Raw genomic sequence first — 17,297 nt, 5'->3', positions numbered from 1 at the left:
TTATCTGTCAAGGGGTCTCCAGGGCCAAGTGTTCCTTAATGTTTCATGTTCACACCATGGTAATTTTGTTCAAGAGCAGAACTGGTAAACATCTACCACTTCCTCATATAAAATCTTTTTAAGGTAATCAAATAGAGGGATGTGTGTAAAGGGAGAATATGATCAAGGAAGAACCAATTTGTCAAAAGGCCCAGAGTCCAAAGATAGTACTTTATTATTTTCCAAAGTCTGGGAAGTCAGAGAATGTCTTGCCCTTGAGAAAAACAAAAACATTCACAGGTGGGGGCCATAACTGTTGGTTTACAAAATGAGAAACTTTTTACATAGCACTTAGTGACATATTTACAGATTTCATTAAAAAAAAGAGGAGGAAAGGGCCTGGGAGTCTGATTTAGGGCCAAAAACCGTGCTTGGAGCAGTGGGAGATGATCCGGAAGAATGCGCCCTTCAGAGGACTTGGTGTCTAATTATGGTTACTCAGCAGTGGTAATGTGATTATTTTAAAATCCTTTCCTGGGTGTTTAATTGGCAAAGTTAATAAACTGATCAGAAGGCATGGCTGGGTGAGACTGTTGAATATACAATTTCTAACAATCTGCCACTTACAAACATGTTTAACTGTGGAACTTAATAGTCTGTTTTTGCATCAGTTACTGATGGTATAAATATTTTGTGGATCCTCCAAGGACTGCTTACACAAGAAATGGTTAAGTGTAATTCATTTAGATGAAGACTTTGGATAAGTCACGTCACCCCTCTGAGACTCAGTTTCCTCATCTGTTAAAAAAACAGCATATTTTTCGCATTTCATATAGGAATGAAGATGGATTTGAGAATTAGCCGAGATTTCATCAGCCCAGGGAGCTCCTGGTATGAGAACTCCCTTTCCATCAACCTACATTTCAAGCCCTCTAAAACTTAGTACGTCCTAGGGAGTTGCCTGTGTGTTAACACAGAAGTTATGTGACTTGTCCAAGGCCTCACAGCTAGTCAATGTCAGAACCTGAATTCTAACCCAGGTCATCCTGACTCCAAGCCCAGGGCTCTACCCAGGACATTATAACTCTTCACATAATGATATTACCAAGATTTTAGATGAGCAAGAAAGGAGGAGGATTGGTTAGATATTGAAAAGAAACAAAACAGACTGTGAGTAGTACATTGGTATGCCTAAGATGGTAAAAGAATGAAAAAATCTGCATTTGAATGGATTTTCTAAGTTCCCTTTTGGCTCTAAACTTTCTGATCCTAATCATGGTCCTAATTACAAGACACAGAGAGCAGCGGCGTACATATAGTAATGCAAGCTTTACACGGAATCTTTATTACATTATCTAACATCATCTAACATTATTTAACACCTATCCTCATGACAATCCTACAAGGTACTGCAGCTAGAAGCATCCTCATTTTATAGATGAGGAAAATGGGCTGAAGTGACTTGCTCATGGTGACAGGACACAAGTAACTGAAGGAGAAGCTTCTGTCATCCTCATATCTCTATCACAAGCCCCTTTTTAAATGTGATTCAAATTCAAGGTTCTTTGCTGCAACAAGAACATTTCCTGGTTGCATTTCTGCAGCAATCCAGCCTATGTCCCTTGAATTCTTCCCTCCTCAATTGCTAATTCAGGTTTCTTAGAATCATAGACATGCACAAGATTCTCTTTGCCTTTGACACCGTCCATCACCGGATGCCAAAAACACATGGAGATGTCAGAGCTGCCAACCCAAAGATATACACGTGTATGTACGTATATGTGTGTATGGATGTTATGTGTATGTATATATGTGTGTATGTATGCATATATAGAAAGGTTGGGGATAAGGGAATCTTAGAATCCTATAAAGAATACAGGGGGAGGAGAAGGAGTTGTAAGAATAACCTAAGGAAAAACGATGAGAATAGTACACTTTTAGTAAAAGGTTCATATGGTTTTCTACTTACTGCTGAAATGTATTACAGGGTGTTTTTAATCTAAACCTCACAGCTTCCCCTGTATGGTCATGATAAGTCTAACATGACTGAAATAGATATTACAATTCATATGGTGACTGGAGTTTAGCGCTAATAATGAGTTTGCATTTTGGTCACAGGCTCTTAGAAGGGACTATAATTAACGGACCCCCTGCCTAGTTAGTATTCACAAAGTCAGTGACTTGTATCTGAAAGAGAAGTGTGATTTCATATAGAAAAGAAGTTTAAGGAACATTTCTTATAAAGAAATTAGGAAGAATTCATATGATTATGAAATGTGGGTTGGTCACATAGAAGAGAATAGACCAACACCCTGAGTGGTACATTAGTACCCTCAAGAGGCTAAGAGAACAAGAGGAAGACATCAGCCCATTGAGTAGACCCTCTTTGGAGGATTTACGGAAAAATATGGACAAGAATTAAGAGCACCGAGGTGGAGCAGTAGTAGATAGAGTTCCAGGCCTGGAGTCAGGAAGATTTAACTTCCTAAGTTCAAACCTGACCTCAGACACTTCCTAGCTGTGCGACCGTGGACAAGTCACTTAACCTTATTTGTCTCAGTTTCCTTATCTATAAAATGAGCTGGAGAAGGAAATGGCAAATCACTCCAGTACCTTTGCCAAGAAAACCCCAAATGGGGTCACAAAGAGTCAGACACAACTGAAAAAAATGACTAAACAACAACAAATGGTTTACAAAATGCTTTATGTTATTTGGTCCACACAACACCACCACAACATACAACATGTAAGTGTTGTTACCCTCATTTTACAGACGAGGAACCTAAGATTGTGGAAGTTAGGACTTGACCAAGGTCACAGAGCTAACAAGCCTCTACACCAGAACACCATAACCCAGGGCCAATTTCAAAGCTAGAAGAATCCTTAGTCCTAGGAGAAGCTCCTGTCATCCTCACATCTCTATGACAAGCCCCTAGTCCTAGTCCTACCCACTCTTTGCCCAGGGAGTTAAGTGTTCCTCAGTCTCCTGCTCCAGGTCTCTTTCCATGACAACAAAACTGCCTCCCTTCCTGTTTATTAGCAGAAGGAAGTTTTATGAGAACATTAAAATGGCATTACAGATTCTCTCCAAGGTGCAGCAGGTAGAATGTACCAAAATGTGACAAGGGGTGTGACACCAGTCTTTTGTGTCTCTCCCATTCAGAGAATAAGAAGGATTAAAAGTGACCACCACAGTTCAGATTGGCAGGGGAAATTCAAAGATTGTGGCAGAACACAGAAAGGATGAAAGATATGGCCATGGGTATAGGCCGGAGGAATGTACTTCAGATCTACAGATAATAAGTGCTTTGAATAGTCCTACTAGAGTTGTTCTATTGACATTATGGCCACTTCAAAGTCCCAAAAGGGCGCTATGTGGTGTTCTCAGTGACTGTGTTGTGGCCAAACAGTGTGCGATGCTTGTAGCTAAGAAATTTCCACACTGGGACTTGTCAAAACAACTCTCTGTAATCATATTCTACCCCTCTCCTTACCAAACTCATCCAACCAAAATTAGAACAGAGGAGAGAGACCCTGGAGCATTGCTCAACTCAAACATGACCAAAATAAGAGAACAAAAGTTTAATTAATCATCTGATTCCAGGCTTTGGGGTGAAAGTTTTTTTTTAAAACTGATTTATTTATTTTTAAAAGGTTGATCCAACAGTTTAAACATGGATTTCCCTTGAGAAAAGAAGATGAAGGCTATTCTGGTGATCTCTCAACCCTGGAAATCTGTAAATGGAACCAAACTCCCAAATGGTATTCTGAGTAGAAGGCTTACTACTGACTAAACAGGACCTGAATGGTAAGAAAGGGAAAGTGACTCTTCAGGGATATAATTGCAGTGAAGGGAGGGAAGGACCAATAGGTATCACAGGATAGTTGACTTCCGTTTTTATATGGGACCAGGAGAAAGAGAAGCTACTAAGCCAAGATGGTCTACCTCACTGAGAAATCTTAAGATTTGAAACTGGAAGGATCTTAGATCACTGGGTCTTTCTTACTTACCCCTTTGTTTTACAAATTAGGGAACTGAGGCCCCAAAAGGTAAAAGGTTGTTGTTGCTTTTGGGGGTTTTTTTAGATCACAAAAGTAGTTTGTAGCAGAGCTGCAATTCAAACCCAGCTCTTCAGACTCCCAATCCCGTGGTTTTTTCATTAAGCCACACAGCCAAAAGGAACCTCACTCTGATGGTGACACAGTCACAATCTGCCTGTGCAAAGCCCAGGTGACCCTCTGCTTAGCATTTTTCCAGTGACCCACAGGAAAAAAAATTCAAGAGTCACATTCCAAAATTACCTTAAGAGTTTCTTTTCCCTTTTCATTAAAGCAAAGAATACACAATTTTCAACTGCTTAAAAAATTTCAGACAGGAAACATAAAACTTTATTATTCAAAAATAAATACCAACATACATGACTTGTTTTCATTTGATGGCCAGTTAAGGAAAAGGGATGGAGGAAGGAAGAAGGCCCAGAGAGGGAGAAAGGGGTGAGAGAGAAGGAAGGTAGGGAGAAGGAAACAGAGAGAGGGACCTGTGCAAAGAAGAAAGACCAAAAAAAGAAGAAAAAGGAAGGAAAGAAAGAAAAAGAAAGAAGAAAAGAAAAAGAAGAAAAGAAGAAGGAGGAAGGAAGGAAGGAAAGAAGGAAGGAAGGAAGGAAGGAAGGAAGGAAGGAAGGAAGGAAGGAAGGAGAAAATATTTGAATTGTTAAACTTTCTCTTGGGTTGTAGGTTTCAGCAGTTAACCACTTCCCTCTAAAATGCAAATTAGCATTAATCAATGCTCATTCTCAGCTCTTCACCACCTCCAATCCTTAAACTTTAGAGATTCTATTCAATAGAAAATCCTAACTTGGTGAAAATTGTTCTTGGTCTGCAGTAACCATGACCAGAACAATAAAATACCAAACACAGAATGAAATCCAGGCTGGGTCAGATCTGACTCCTGTGCCTTCAAGCCAGAAGATCCTACAGGATAAAGTCCAAACTCTTCACACTCTAAGTTTTTCAGTTTAATTCCAATCTGTCTTTCTAACCTCATTTCCTATTACTGCCATCACAAAACCGCCACTTCCAGGAAGACTAGCCTACTCGGTGTCTCTAAAATGGGTCATTTACAGGGTCTGCTCATATCATGTCCTTTTGCTAGCATTCTGCAGTCCCAAATCTGACCCTTCAGGTCCACCTTTTCCATTTGGCCTGCCCTTACAACTCCAGCCCAGAGTTATCTGCCTCTCCTTTTAACTCACTGTAATCACTGGCAGTTCAATTCAGTGGTCATTTAATCATAGAATGTCAGCTCTGGATAAGAACTCTAGTGATCCTCTAGTCTAAACTGCTTTTTTTTGGGGGTGGGGGAAGTGGTACAGCTAGGTGGCACAGTGAGTAGAGCACCAGCCCTGGACCTGAGTTCAAATCCGGTCTCAGACACATGACACACTTACTAGCTATGTGACCTTGGGCGAGTCACTTAACCCCAATTGCCCTGCTTTCCTCCCTCTAAAAAAAATTACCCAAACTGCCTTTTTTTAAAAATAGATAAGGAAATTGAGACTCAGCAGGGTAAGGTGATTTGTCACAAGAAGTAAAAGCAGCATTTGAACCCAAGTTCTCAGACGCCAAGACCAGGGCTCTATACACCTCCTTACCTCAAAACTGCCTCTTTGCCTGGGCAGGAACGGAGGGGTGGGAGGGCAATGAAGAGGAGGAGATGGGTGCCATAAGTGGAGGGAGTATGGATCAGGAGTCGAGAAGCCAGTCCCAGGGTATCAGACCTGGTGGATATCCACCATTACTTGTTTATTCACCCGAACATCATCCAAGAATCCAGAGACAGCATGGCCCCTAAGGGATGGCCAGTGAAAGGAAATAAAAGCAAATCATACGTTCTCTGTTGCCGCTGCTAGCATTTAACTTTATGTATATGTGTCGTCTTGCTCCAAGCAGACTGTAAGCTCCACGAGGGCAGGGACTCTCTCCTATACTCCTGTTTTTCCCAGAGTTCCTAGCACAGTGTTTTATACATAAAAATGACTTAGAAATGTGTTGAATGAATAAATGAATGAATGAACGAAAGCATGTCCATAAAGTGTATTTCTATAGTGGCTAGGGCCTTGGAGTCAAGAAGAGTGGGGTTCAAATCTCAGCTCAGATACTTACTGGCTTTATGACCCTGGACAAGTCCCTTAACCTCTTTGAAGCTTGGGATTCTGATCTATAAAACATTAGCACCAAAATTCTCACTGATCTCACAGGGTTGTTTTGACAAGCAAATGAGGTGCATAATCAAATGATTTATGTAATGTATGTAAAGAACTTTGCAAACTTTAAATCCCTATAGAAATTCAAACTATTATTAAACTTTGCATATTAGAAGCATACCTGACTTACAGTGTAAAAGTTGAAGCCAGCATCTGCAGAAAGGACAGAAGAGGAGCTAGCCTTAAGGCTGAAATTCAAATATTAAAATGCTGAAGTGGAGGTAGTCAATTCTCATCCTACAATTTGGAAGAATTCGCAAATACTGCTAAAAATCAGAAATGTACAAATGACTCTTTTTTTTAATACTGAGTTGAGGTTCATAACGATGACCCTGAGGTACTAAAATGTCTTCCTTCTGAATCACCAAGGAGTAATGAAAAAAGTCAGATTTCAATGCTAAGTGTATTATAATCTTTTTATATTGATAATCCATCTAGCATTCAATTAATCAGAGTAAGTGGGTTAACCATTTTCTCTCTCCTTGAACATCAGATCTGAATACATACGGGAGACACCTTAGCTTCTTAGAGCCTGAGGAGAGGTATTCCTACGCCAGGATCTGATATCAATTATCTGGACGACCTTGGAGGAGCTAGGTGGCACAGGGGACAGTGATGGGCCGAGAGTCAGGAAGACTTGAGTTCAAAGCCAGCCTCAGTACTTACTAGCTGTGTAACCCTGGGCAAGTTACTTAACCTCTGCCTGCCTCAGTTTGCTTAACTGTAAAATGGGCACGAGAACAGCACCTACCTCACAGAATTACTATGAGGATCCAATGAGGAAATATTTGTAAAGCAATTAGCATGGTGCCTGACACATAGTAGGAACTTAATTAATGCTTATTCCTTGACTTTACCATTTAACTTCTTTGGGTCTCCATTTACTCATCTGTTAAAAGGGATAAAATAGCTTCTAAGGTCTAAATCCAGCTCTGAATCTATTGTTCTACGATCCTCCATAAGGTTAACCTCTCTAACAGTGCCCTTGATGCAGCCTTCTCCTTCCTTCCCGCACTACCCCCAAACTCTTTCCCTCCATTCCTCCTTTTCTACTGGTTCCTTTCCATCTGTTTTTGAAATATGCTCAGGCCTCTTTAATTATTCCCACTATCCTCAAAAAAAAAGCCTTGACTTTTCTCCCCTATCCATCTGCCTCTTCTCTAACTCTCTTCCCCTTCAGTGCCAAATTTCATGAAAAAGTGGTCTACACCTAATGCCTCCACTTCCTCATCACCCACTCTTTTCTCAGTCCCCTGTGATGAAACTTCTGGTCCCTTCTGTTCTACTGAATGTGGTCACTCAGAGCTTACCAATAACCTCTTAATCACTAAATCCAGGGTTTTAGTTTTCTTCCTTGGCCTCTCTGAAGCCTCTGATGTCATTGAGCTAATTCTCCCCTTGGATACTCTTCTCAAGCTTCAGAAACACCGCCACCCCCCCCTTCTCCCAGTTCTCTTGCCACCCTCCGTTGTTCACTAGCTCCTTCAAGTGGGAGTCTGAAAAGGTCCTATCTTTGGTCCTGCGCTCTCTCTTTTCTTTCCCTTGGCAAGTACATTCACTCAACTGGCCTCAACTACTCCTTTGCCTGGGTGCTGAAGCTAAGAGTGCCAAGATAAATAACCACTTCAGCAGAGTTGAAGGATATAAAATAAACCTACATACATCTTCAGTATTTCTATATACTACCAACCAAACCCAGAAGCAAGGGATAGAAAGCGAAATTCCATTTAAAATAACTGCAGACAATATAAAATATTCGGGAGTCTATCTGCCAAGACAAAACCAGAGGTTATATGAACACAATTATAAAACACTTTTCACACAAATGAAGGCAGATCTAAACAACTGGAAAAACATTAATTGCTCACGAGTAGGCTGAGATGATATAATAAAGATGACAATTCTAACTCAATTAATTTTTTACTTATTCAGTGCCAAACCAATCAAACTGTCAAAGGATTATTTTATAGAGCTAGAAAAACAGTAATAAAATTAATATGGAAGAACAAAAAGACAAGGATATCAAGAGGGTCAATTTTAAAAAGGATAAGGAAGGTAGCATAGCTGTTTCAGATTTCAATCCATATCACAAAGTGGTAATCATTAAGACAATCCGGTACCAGCTAAGAAATACAGTGGTGGATCAGTGGAATACATTAGATACACAACACACAGAAGTGATGTTTGATAAACCCAAAGATCCAAGATTTGGGGGTAAGAACTCCCCATTTGCCACAAATTGCTGAGAAAGCTGGAAAGCAGTTTGGCAGAAACTAGCCATAGACCAACACTTCACATTATATACCAACATAAGGTCAAAATGGATAAATGATTTAGACATATAAAGTGATATCATAAGTAAATTAGGGAAGCATGGAAAAATGTACCTGTCAGATTGATACATAAGGGAAAAATTTATGAACAAACAAGAGGATAATGGGAAGTAAAATAAATAATTCTGATTACCTGAAATTAAAAAGGTTTTGCACAAAAAAAAACTAATGCAGCTAAAATAGAAGGAAAACAGGAAATTGGAGAGGGAAATTGCAGCAAGTTTCTCTGATACAGGCCTCATTTCTCAAATATCTAGGGAAAAAAGCCAAATATATGAAAATAAGAGCCATACCTCCGTTGATAAATGGTCAAGGGATATGAACAGGCAGTTTTCAGAAGAAGAAATCAAAGCTATCAATGGTCACATGAACAATGCTCTAAATCACTACTTATTAGAGAAATGCAAATTAAAACAACTCTAAGACATCATCTCACACCTATCAGATTGGCTAGCATGACACAGAAGGAAAATGACAAATGCTGGAAGGGATGTGGAAAAATTGGAACACTAATTCACTGCTGGTGGAGTTGTGAACTAGTCCAACCATTCTAGAGAACAATTTGGAACTATGCCCAAAGGGCTATAAAACCATGTATACCCTTGGACCCAGCAATACCCTACTAGGCCTGTATCCCAAAGAGACCAAAGAAGAGGGGAAAGGCCCTATTTGTACAAAAAAAATATTTATAGCAGCCCTTTTTGTGGTGGCAAGAAATTGGAAACTGAGAGGATGTCCATCAATTAGGGAAAGGCTGAACAAGTTGTTTGTGATGGTTGTGATGATTATGATGGAATATTTTTGTGCTCTAAGAAATGACAAGCAGGATGGTTTTAGCAAAGCCCAGGAAGCCTTATAGTGAACTCATGAAAAGTAAAGTGAGAAGAACCAGGAGAACATTGTACACAGTAACAACAATGTTGTAAGAACTGTGAAAGACTTAGCTACTCCAATCAAGATAATGATTCAAGACAATTTCGAAGGACCCATGATGAAAGATGCTATCCATCTCCGGATAGAGACAACTGATGAACTCTGAATGCAGAGTGAAGCACACTTTATTTTTATCATTTTTTTTGTCTTTTCTTTCATAACAAGGCTAATGTGGAAATATGTTTTGCATGACTTCACTTGTCTAAATGACATCAAATTGTTTGCCTTCTCAAAGAAGAGGAGGAGAAGGAAAGAGGAAAAGAATTTGGAAATCAAAATTTTTAAAAATGAGTGTTAAAAATTTTTTACACATAATTGGGAAATATTTAATTAAATAAATAAAAATGATCTTAAAAAATTTTTAAGAGTGCCAAGGTTGTAGAAAAAATAGAGTGAACTTGGAAGCAGGGGATCTGGGTCCCAGGTCTGTTACTTCCTAGTTGTGTGACTTCCAGTAAGTCACTTTACCTTTCCGAGTCCCAGTCTCAGCATCTATAAAATGAAGTAAACAGTCTGGGTGCTACCTTTGTAAAGATTTTATAAGATCACATATGTCAGATGACTCGTAATAATTAAATGCTATCAAAACATCTACTGTTACTGTGAGAGGCAATGTGGCATAGGGCACAGAACGTTTGATTTGGAGTTCAGAAAACCTTCAGCTGTGACGTTCTAACTGTGTGATCTTGGGCAAGTCACCTGACCTCTTTGGGTTTCAGTTTCCACATCTGTAAAATGAGGGCTGTCCCAGATGTCCTTCTATTTCTAAATTCTCTGATCCCCTAATCCCCTAAGTCCAGCTCTGATCTCTCCTCCAGGCTGTGACTGACATATCAAACTATCTACAGACCTCACATTGTACTTAAACGGTTCCACCAGAAACATTTCAAATTTACCAGGTCCAAAGATGAGCTTATGATCTTCCTCCCTAACCTATTTCTCCTTATGACTTCATGATTTCTGTCACTGAAATTACTATTTATCATTTCTCTCATGTTCAAAATCTTAGTGCTCTCTGACTCTTCCCTGTTTCTTACCTCCCATGTTCAGTCGGTTAGCAGCTCCCATCAATTCTCATTTAGCAAGCTCTCTCGTATCAGGCCCCTCCTCTCTAACCTTACAACTACCACCTGTATTGTTAACGTATTTTTTTTGATGGGAAGATCTTTCTCATCCATTAATAGGCCCATGTGACCTGCTTAAGTTACATGGAAGCCTAAGTCACATGAGCATGGGTCACAAAGGTTGTGATGCCCTCTGACCCTAAAGAAGTGTATTATACTCGGAGGTTCATTTTACTTTGGGTATCCCTCATGGGAACAGTGTTTGCATGATGTAGCCAGATGAGACTCTGGGTAGCCCTGGCTTTGAAAATCCAGATGTTGGTGATTCTCTCTCTGGTAACTATGCATGTATTGCTCTGGTCAGATAGTTTGAAGTCCTGTCTATTGATTTGCGTTATTTGCTCTGTTTATATAATTTCTGCTTGTAATTTCTGTTTGTATTTTGCTCTGAAGCTCAGGGTGCTGACTCTTCCCCTGAACTAAGTGAATGATATATTTATGTTTGGTTAGAATAAGATTGTTGACCCCTTTTGAGTTGCTTTCCTTTAGAAAAGCAGATCAAAGAACCTGTGCTAGCAGACTTCCTGCATGCTGGTGTTATTGGTCTTACACCCTCACAGCAGCTACAAGCAACATTGTTGTTACACCACCTTAATATGGGCCTTCATTACCATCCTCCTGGACCAAGAGTGGGGAACCTGTGGCCTCAAGGCCAAGTCAGGATTCAGTCAAAGGGTCACACTTGAGGACCTAGAGGACCACATGTGGCCTTGAGGCTGCAGATTCCCCACCCCTGTAGACTATTGCAATAATCTCCTTAGAAAAGTCTTCTTTCTCCACAACCTAAAATCTACTTCCAGAATAATATTCTGCATGCATAGATTTGGTCATTTCCCTCTTCTAAAAGCTTCCTATTATCTACCAAGTAAGATTCCCTTTTCAAGGTTCTTCATAAACTGGTGCCACCTTACTCCTTATCTCTCCAGCCTTATCTCATACCTCTATACGTGAAGAATGTTTGACCCAAAACCTTGCTGCATAGAATTTGGGCACTTTTAAATTCATTAAAAGAAAGTTTTTTAATTAATTAAAATTCTGTTGTAAGAAAAATATAATATCTAAATAAGATAGTCATATATAATTACTCTGTTAAAATGCAATAAAGTTTTAATAATTGCCTCCTCTGAGTGTTTACATTATTTTTTGATCCCTAGAAAATATTTGGTATCTTAAATAAATGAGTGTACTGAACCTTAAAGATCGAGATAGACCTGGGTTTTTAATGGCATAGGGACATCCTTGGTGAGGAAGTTCTTTCTATGATTGCAGTCACCTCTTACAACTTGTCTAACAAGACTAATGTCAAAGCACAGAGAGGCAAGCCTGTATACCTGTTGATGATGCAAGGCTAAACCAGGAATCTGAACCCCTGGCTGCCTCTTCTGCTTTGTGTTTCTTTCTCTGAGCATAGGTGACTAAACAGTAACCCTCAGATGGACTGTTCCCATCTTAGAGGAAACCTGAGTTCAAGAGGAAGGAATTCCTGAGTCCCTAAGTAGAAATAAGTTTCACTGAAAAGGTTCCCCTTCCAGCTACTACAATGCCTCTCAGAAAAGAAAAATCCATACCAACAGGAGGATAAGCTAAAGCCCTGACCTGGATTAGAGGAGAGATTTCCCCAGGACCAAGCCCATTTTCCAGAAATCCAGAGCTAGGGGATCCTGAGAAATCTGTTCTTATACTAGTTCCAGAATTAATGGTTATCAGCAGGTCAAGGGATCAACCATTTACTGAACACCTTCAACATGCAAGATTCTGTACTAAAGACTGAACAACAACAAAAGATAAGATGAAGTTCCTGTCCTGGAAGAGCTCATAGTCTAACGGAATCTTATGTGGGATCCTTCTACTTTAATTCAACAAACATTTACTAAAAGAGTACTGTGTACACTGGTGATACAAAAATAAAAAAGGAAACAGTCCTTGCCCTCCAAGAACTTATATTCTACTGAGAGGGGATGGTCTAAACATGTCTGAGCCTATAAACCCACGAGCATACAAACATGAAATACTTGAGTTTTAGTCAAGCAGTACCTTTTTTCAAAATGGCTTTTCTGTCCTGAAAGTTCAACATCTGCTGGACCAAAATCATTTTTGATCAAAGTTTAGAAGATGACCAAAGTCTTTACACACCTGTCTAATTGACAGCATTATCTAATAAATATAGCCTACCCGACCGATGATCTTAAAACTAGTTAAGCATATTTAAAATACTACTATCAAAGATGGACTTTAGCCCATATATGTGTATGCATATGTATATACATACATACACACATACATACATACCACTGCTGGCAAAAATTAATCATCCTTGATAGAGTAGAAAACTACTCTCCATTTTGAAATTGGTGCCATTTTCCCAGACTCTTTTGGAAAGGACAGAATCAAACCTTTTAAATTTGATACCAACAAAAGGTGAAATTTTCACTTAGAGGAAAGAAATCCCTTCAGCTGTATTATGCAACCATTAAAAAAAAAGGACTTCTCACTTTCATGAGGAAAGAGTATTTACCATGGTTGTTGTGGCATAGGGCAGAAAATGAAGCATAGCCATAAATATCAAACTTGGATGGCCTTTAGTCCTCAGTGAGCAAGGAAAACCAAGACGATTTTGCAAATGGCATTTTTTAAAGTTGTGATGGTTTCAAATTATGGGTCTGAGGCGATGCAAAATTTTTGTCTTCATTTTTAAGGAAGGTTTGGGCAAGTCGTAGAGAACTGCATGAAGCCTCCTATCTCAACTAAAAGATATTTTTCCCTTACTTTTCCCTTCCTTTCTTTTCCCTCCCAAATAGCAACCGAGACAAAGTTAAAAAAAAACCAGAAAATTCTGCAAAACTTGAGCTAAACTATGCAAATAAGAGGCAGTGAGTTTCTATCCTGTGATTTCAAAGTTAAAGTTTCTCCCCAAATGTTAACTTTGCCCTGCTGGGTGCCATGAAATGACGTATCTTCTATCCTCTATTCCTATTTTTTTCTGCTTAGATATATAGTTTAATGCAATATTTATTCAGATACATCCGAATCTTAAGTAGATACAAGGAAATGGGGCTGATGTTGCCAGGGAACTGAACACCTGATATTCCTATAGAAAACGAAGATACTTTAGTTGCCTGAGTGAGGCAACCAGGGAAAAATAAAGTGTTACACCGCTTTACACACCCAACTGCACAAGGCCAAACACCCCTCCCCAGCCCCCCAGAGAGTTGTGATGATAACAGAGTAACCATGAAAACAAAAGGGCACACTTGGTTTATAATAGTTTTCAAGAATGGAGGTCAGGCAGTTCCATTTACCTATAGACACAATCTACCCCGCCCCCCCCCTCCACTACACACACACACCATCCCCTCCTTCTAAAACACCAGTTCATCGAAAGGGAACTAAATATGTAAGAAAGATATTTCTGGGTCATGCTCCATTTGTATCACTGGACATTTCCAAGATATTTCTCGATCTCGACTCTCAGGGATTTCTATCAGACACTATATTAAGGAAAGTGGGTTCCATAGGCGGGGGCCAACCATCTTTTTTGTGCCAAACACACTTTTGAGATTCGTGAAGAAAGCAAACGAAAAACTATTCCGAAAAAAGATACCTATCTGCAGTACAAACCATAGAAACTCCAGCGCCGTGGCTTGCTGTGGGTACAATCAAGACCATTTCTTAATTAAAGGCAAAGTCAAGGCTAAACATAAAGGGGGAACTTTTAGTGTTTCCCCCCTTTGATTCCCCAGGCTCCACACTTCAAATTTGAGGGAGGGAGAATTCTCAGAAAAAGCTAAAGTTTCAACTCAGAAAGTGTCAGTGAACCCGAAAAACGATACACAGAGCTGATATAAAATGTCACACACAGTCCCTCCCCGTGAAAGAAGCTACAGAAAAGAAAAAGAAAAAAAAAAGGAAAGAAGGGGGGAAAAAGTAAGAAAAAGAAAACCCTTCCAAGGAAAACTAATGTTCCCATCTGGTGGCTTTTTTTTTTTTTACCTTAATACTGGACCTGCTGCTCTGGGTCTCCGTTTCCATGCTGTTCTCCTGCCTGTCTTTCTTGGACGCATTAGTCCGCACTTTGTAAGTGGACGTGTTAGGGGATTTGATGAATAATCCGGGCATAGGGTTGCTGTTTTGCAGCTGCTGAGACATGGTGGTATTGCTCTGGTTGGGGGAAATAGAGTCCTCGGACTCTTTGCCACTGTGGTACACCACCCTGCTGTCAGAAATGTGGATGCTTGGAGCGCAGCCCATGCTTTCAAGTCCCTTCGGACACGATTTTCTAAATCGACTTTTGCTTCGATCCGCTGGATTTGGTCTCGGAATTCTCAGCTTCTCAAGGGTCTGTCTAGCTAGTCCTTCTTGTCATCCGCTGGGCTCGAGGGCTGTGTCATTATGAGTTAACCTCAGCGAGCAAGGAAACATAGCCCTTTTCTACTTCTTCTGGGAGCGGGGGCTTCTTGGAACTTTAATGGGAACCCGGAGGGGGGCTGTGGGGAAATGAAGCGCAGGCCGAGCTGCACATCGTTGCCTACAACGTTCAGCGGGCAGGGTTTGGGGCAGGGTTTTTCTCCCCCCGGGGAGAAGTCAACAAGCCCCTATGACTTAGCGAGTGTGCCTCTCGGTGGGGCGCGCTCCCATTTTCTTGAATTAAATATTAAAATCCCAGAGAAGCAGTATTTTTTTTTTAATTTCACAGTGTTTCAGGAGGATTTCGGAACGGGGTCTGGGACGAGGGGTGGGGTAGGATGAGGGAAGGAGATCCCTGCTCTTCCACACCCCAAGTTCTAAACTGGCAATTTTCTTCCCACGAAGTTTAACTGTAAGAGACGCTACTACTCTTCGCTGGGGGTAGGGGGGAAGTGAAACCCCCTTGGATTGCTCCCCCCTCCACAGTTAGAGACTAGCGCTCACGTTCCCCTCCAATGCATGCTCCCTCCTTTCCTTCTCCTCCACCTCCTCCTTCCTCCCAACAGCGGCGGCGGCGGCTGCGGCGGCGGCGGCGGCAGCGGCGCAGACTGGCTATTGACATGCACACACTATCCTCTTGGCAGCAGCTCCAGAAGGCAGATTTCCCCTCCGAAAAGCAGGTTTACCCTGCAAAGCATTCCATCCAGCGGTGCCAATTCCTGGAGTAGAGGAAAAGAAACACGGGAATCCCGTTTCAGTGCATGTTTGCCGCGCAAATAGAATAAAATAGGTGGGGTGTGTGGGACGGAAAGGGGGGTGGGGGAAGAGTTCAGAGCTTCAGTCTTAAGAAAATGGTAATAACGCTGAAGACGGGCAGGAACAAAAGGCTGGAGATAGCCCAGCAGCGAGCGTGAAGGCAGGTCTGTAATGCATGCGGGGCCCACGATGTTTCTGGTCCCAGAGATGATGCATACACGCAAATCTGTTGGAGTCCCTGGCTCTGCATGGAATGAATTAAAATGGCGAGACGTTTAATGTTCGGGCACAGAGCCTGCGTTGTGCAGCAGAGATGCTGCTCCTGCCTCTTCTTCCCTCGTCTCCCCTCCAAGAGTGGAGGGGTGGCCCCGCTCGCAGGGATGGTGCCCCGCACCCCCTTGAAATGCCCGGTGAATCTCTGCCAGGTTGTTTCCCCGTCCCAGTCTCTGCCCCAGGGTTTGACAGCAGCACGTCCAATCAAAGCACCCGCAAGAAGTGACCTCCAGCCTTTACTGGCGTCAATGCAAAACAGCCGGTGTAGCGCCGGAGCTTCCTACTTGGAGCCAAACCTGCCTGAGCTACTGAGCATGCCCAGAGGGAGGGAGGGGAGGGGGGAAATGCTGCTGGGAGCCCTGAAGAGTCTCTCCAAAGCGGCTTTTCTTTTCCTTTTTCTTTTTGCCCCTCTCCATGTTTTAGCCCTGCCATGGGGAAATTGTGAGGTGAGAACCACAGATGAATTCCACACCTCCTACAGAAGTACAATAGCCCAGATTTGGGACCTTCGAGACCATCTCTCCCCAAATCCTCTTCTTACAGAAAAGGAAACTGAGGGCCAGAGAGACTGGGCCATTTGTACAAGGTCACGCTGGTTGGTTGTACGGTTTGGTACGAAAACCCAGATCTCCGGACTCCAAGACCAGCAGCTGTCTACCCAGTGCAACGTCTCTCCTGAACCTTACTCAGATCTTCCCTGTGTCCTCGAATTAGATTTCCGTGCTCGGGGCTGGCTTCAGTTAAGGGTCAGCTGACCATAAACCCAGGGGTCGCGGGAACGTTCTGTTTATGGGACAGCCGGAAGGTGTCCTTCCCCCTACCTCCCCCGGGAGGGGGGCGAATAAGAGGGCAAGACTAGAGAAGGAGGAAGAAGGGTGGCGAAAGGCAACATTTGGCACTCCCTGAATACTAACCGGGGTGTTTGGAAACCGGGGTCCTACTCCAAGGGTTGTCACGAAGAAGTTGTATGACCTTGGGGAAGTCACTTCTTTCTGCGACTCAGTTTCCTACTATGTAAAAGGTAGGGTCTGGACTAGATAATTTCTAAGGCCCCTTCTGGTCTGCTATTCCATAATCTCCTCTGAATTAGATGTTTATAATGAGGGGTAGCAGAGGCACAGCTTCTGTCTCCCGCCCCCTCCTCCAAAATAGGTTGCTTTTCACGCTCCCAAAATTGTATGTCCCCTGAAACCTAACTCTGAGTGCTGCTTGGCCCCACGTCCCAAGCCCCT

At 41.7% G+C, this 17,297-nt stretch overlaps 1 protein-coding gene across 2 annotated transcripts in view; it reads right to left on the bottom strand.

The window, feature by feature from the left end:
* PDE8A (phosphodiesterase 8A) overlaps nt 1–16,375 on the bottom strand; it is a 253,472-nt gene extending 237,097 nt beyond the window's left edge. The window contains exon 1 of one of the 2 annotated variants that reach the window (XM_036734908.1): nt 14,623–16,375. In XM_036734908.1, coding sequence (XP_036590803.1) covers nt 14,623–14,880 — 258 coding nt within the window. In that variant the 5' untranslated portion in view covers nt 14,881–16,375. The remainder of the gene's footprint in view (nt 1–14,622) is intronic. The other variant, XM_036734909.1, reaches the window with a different exon arrangement.
* Nucleotides 16,376–17,297: the final 922 nt, after the last annotated feature.

This window comes from Trichosurus vulpecula, chromosome 8 (assembly GCF_011100635.1).
Source record: "Trichosurus vulpecula isolate mTriVul1 chromosome 8, mTriVul1.pri, whole genome shotgun sequence".
Lineage (NCBI taxonomy): Eukaryota > Metazoa > Chordata > Mammalia > Diprotodontia > Phalangeridae > Trichosurus > Trichosurus vulpecula.
Note: the sequence above shows the minus strand (reverse complement) of the source record. Positions and strands in the feature narration are given on the sequence as shown.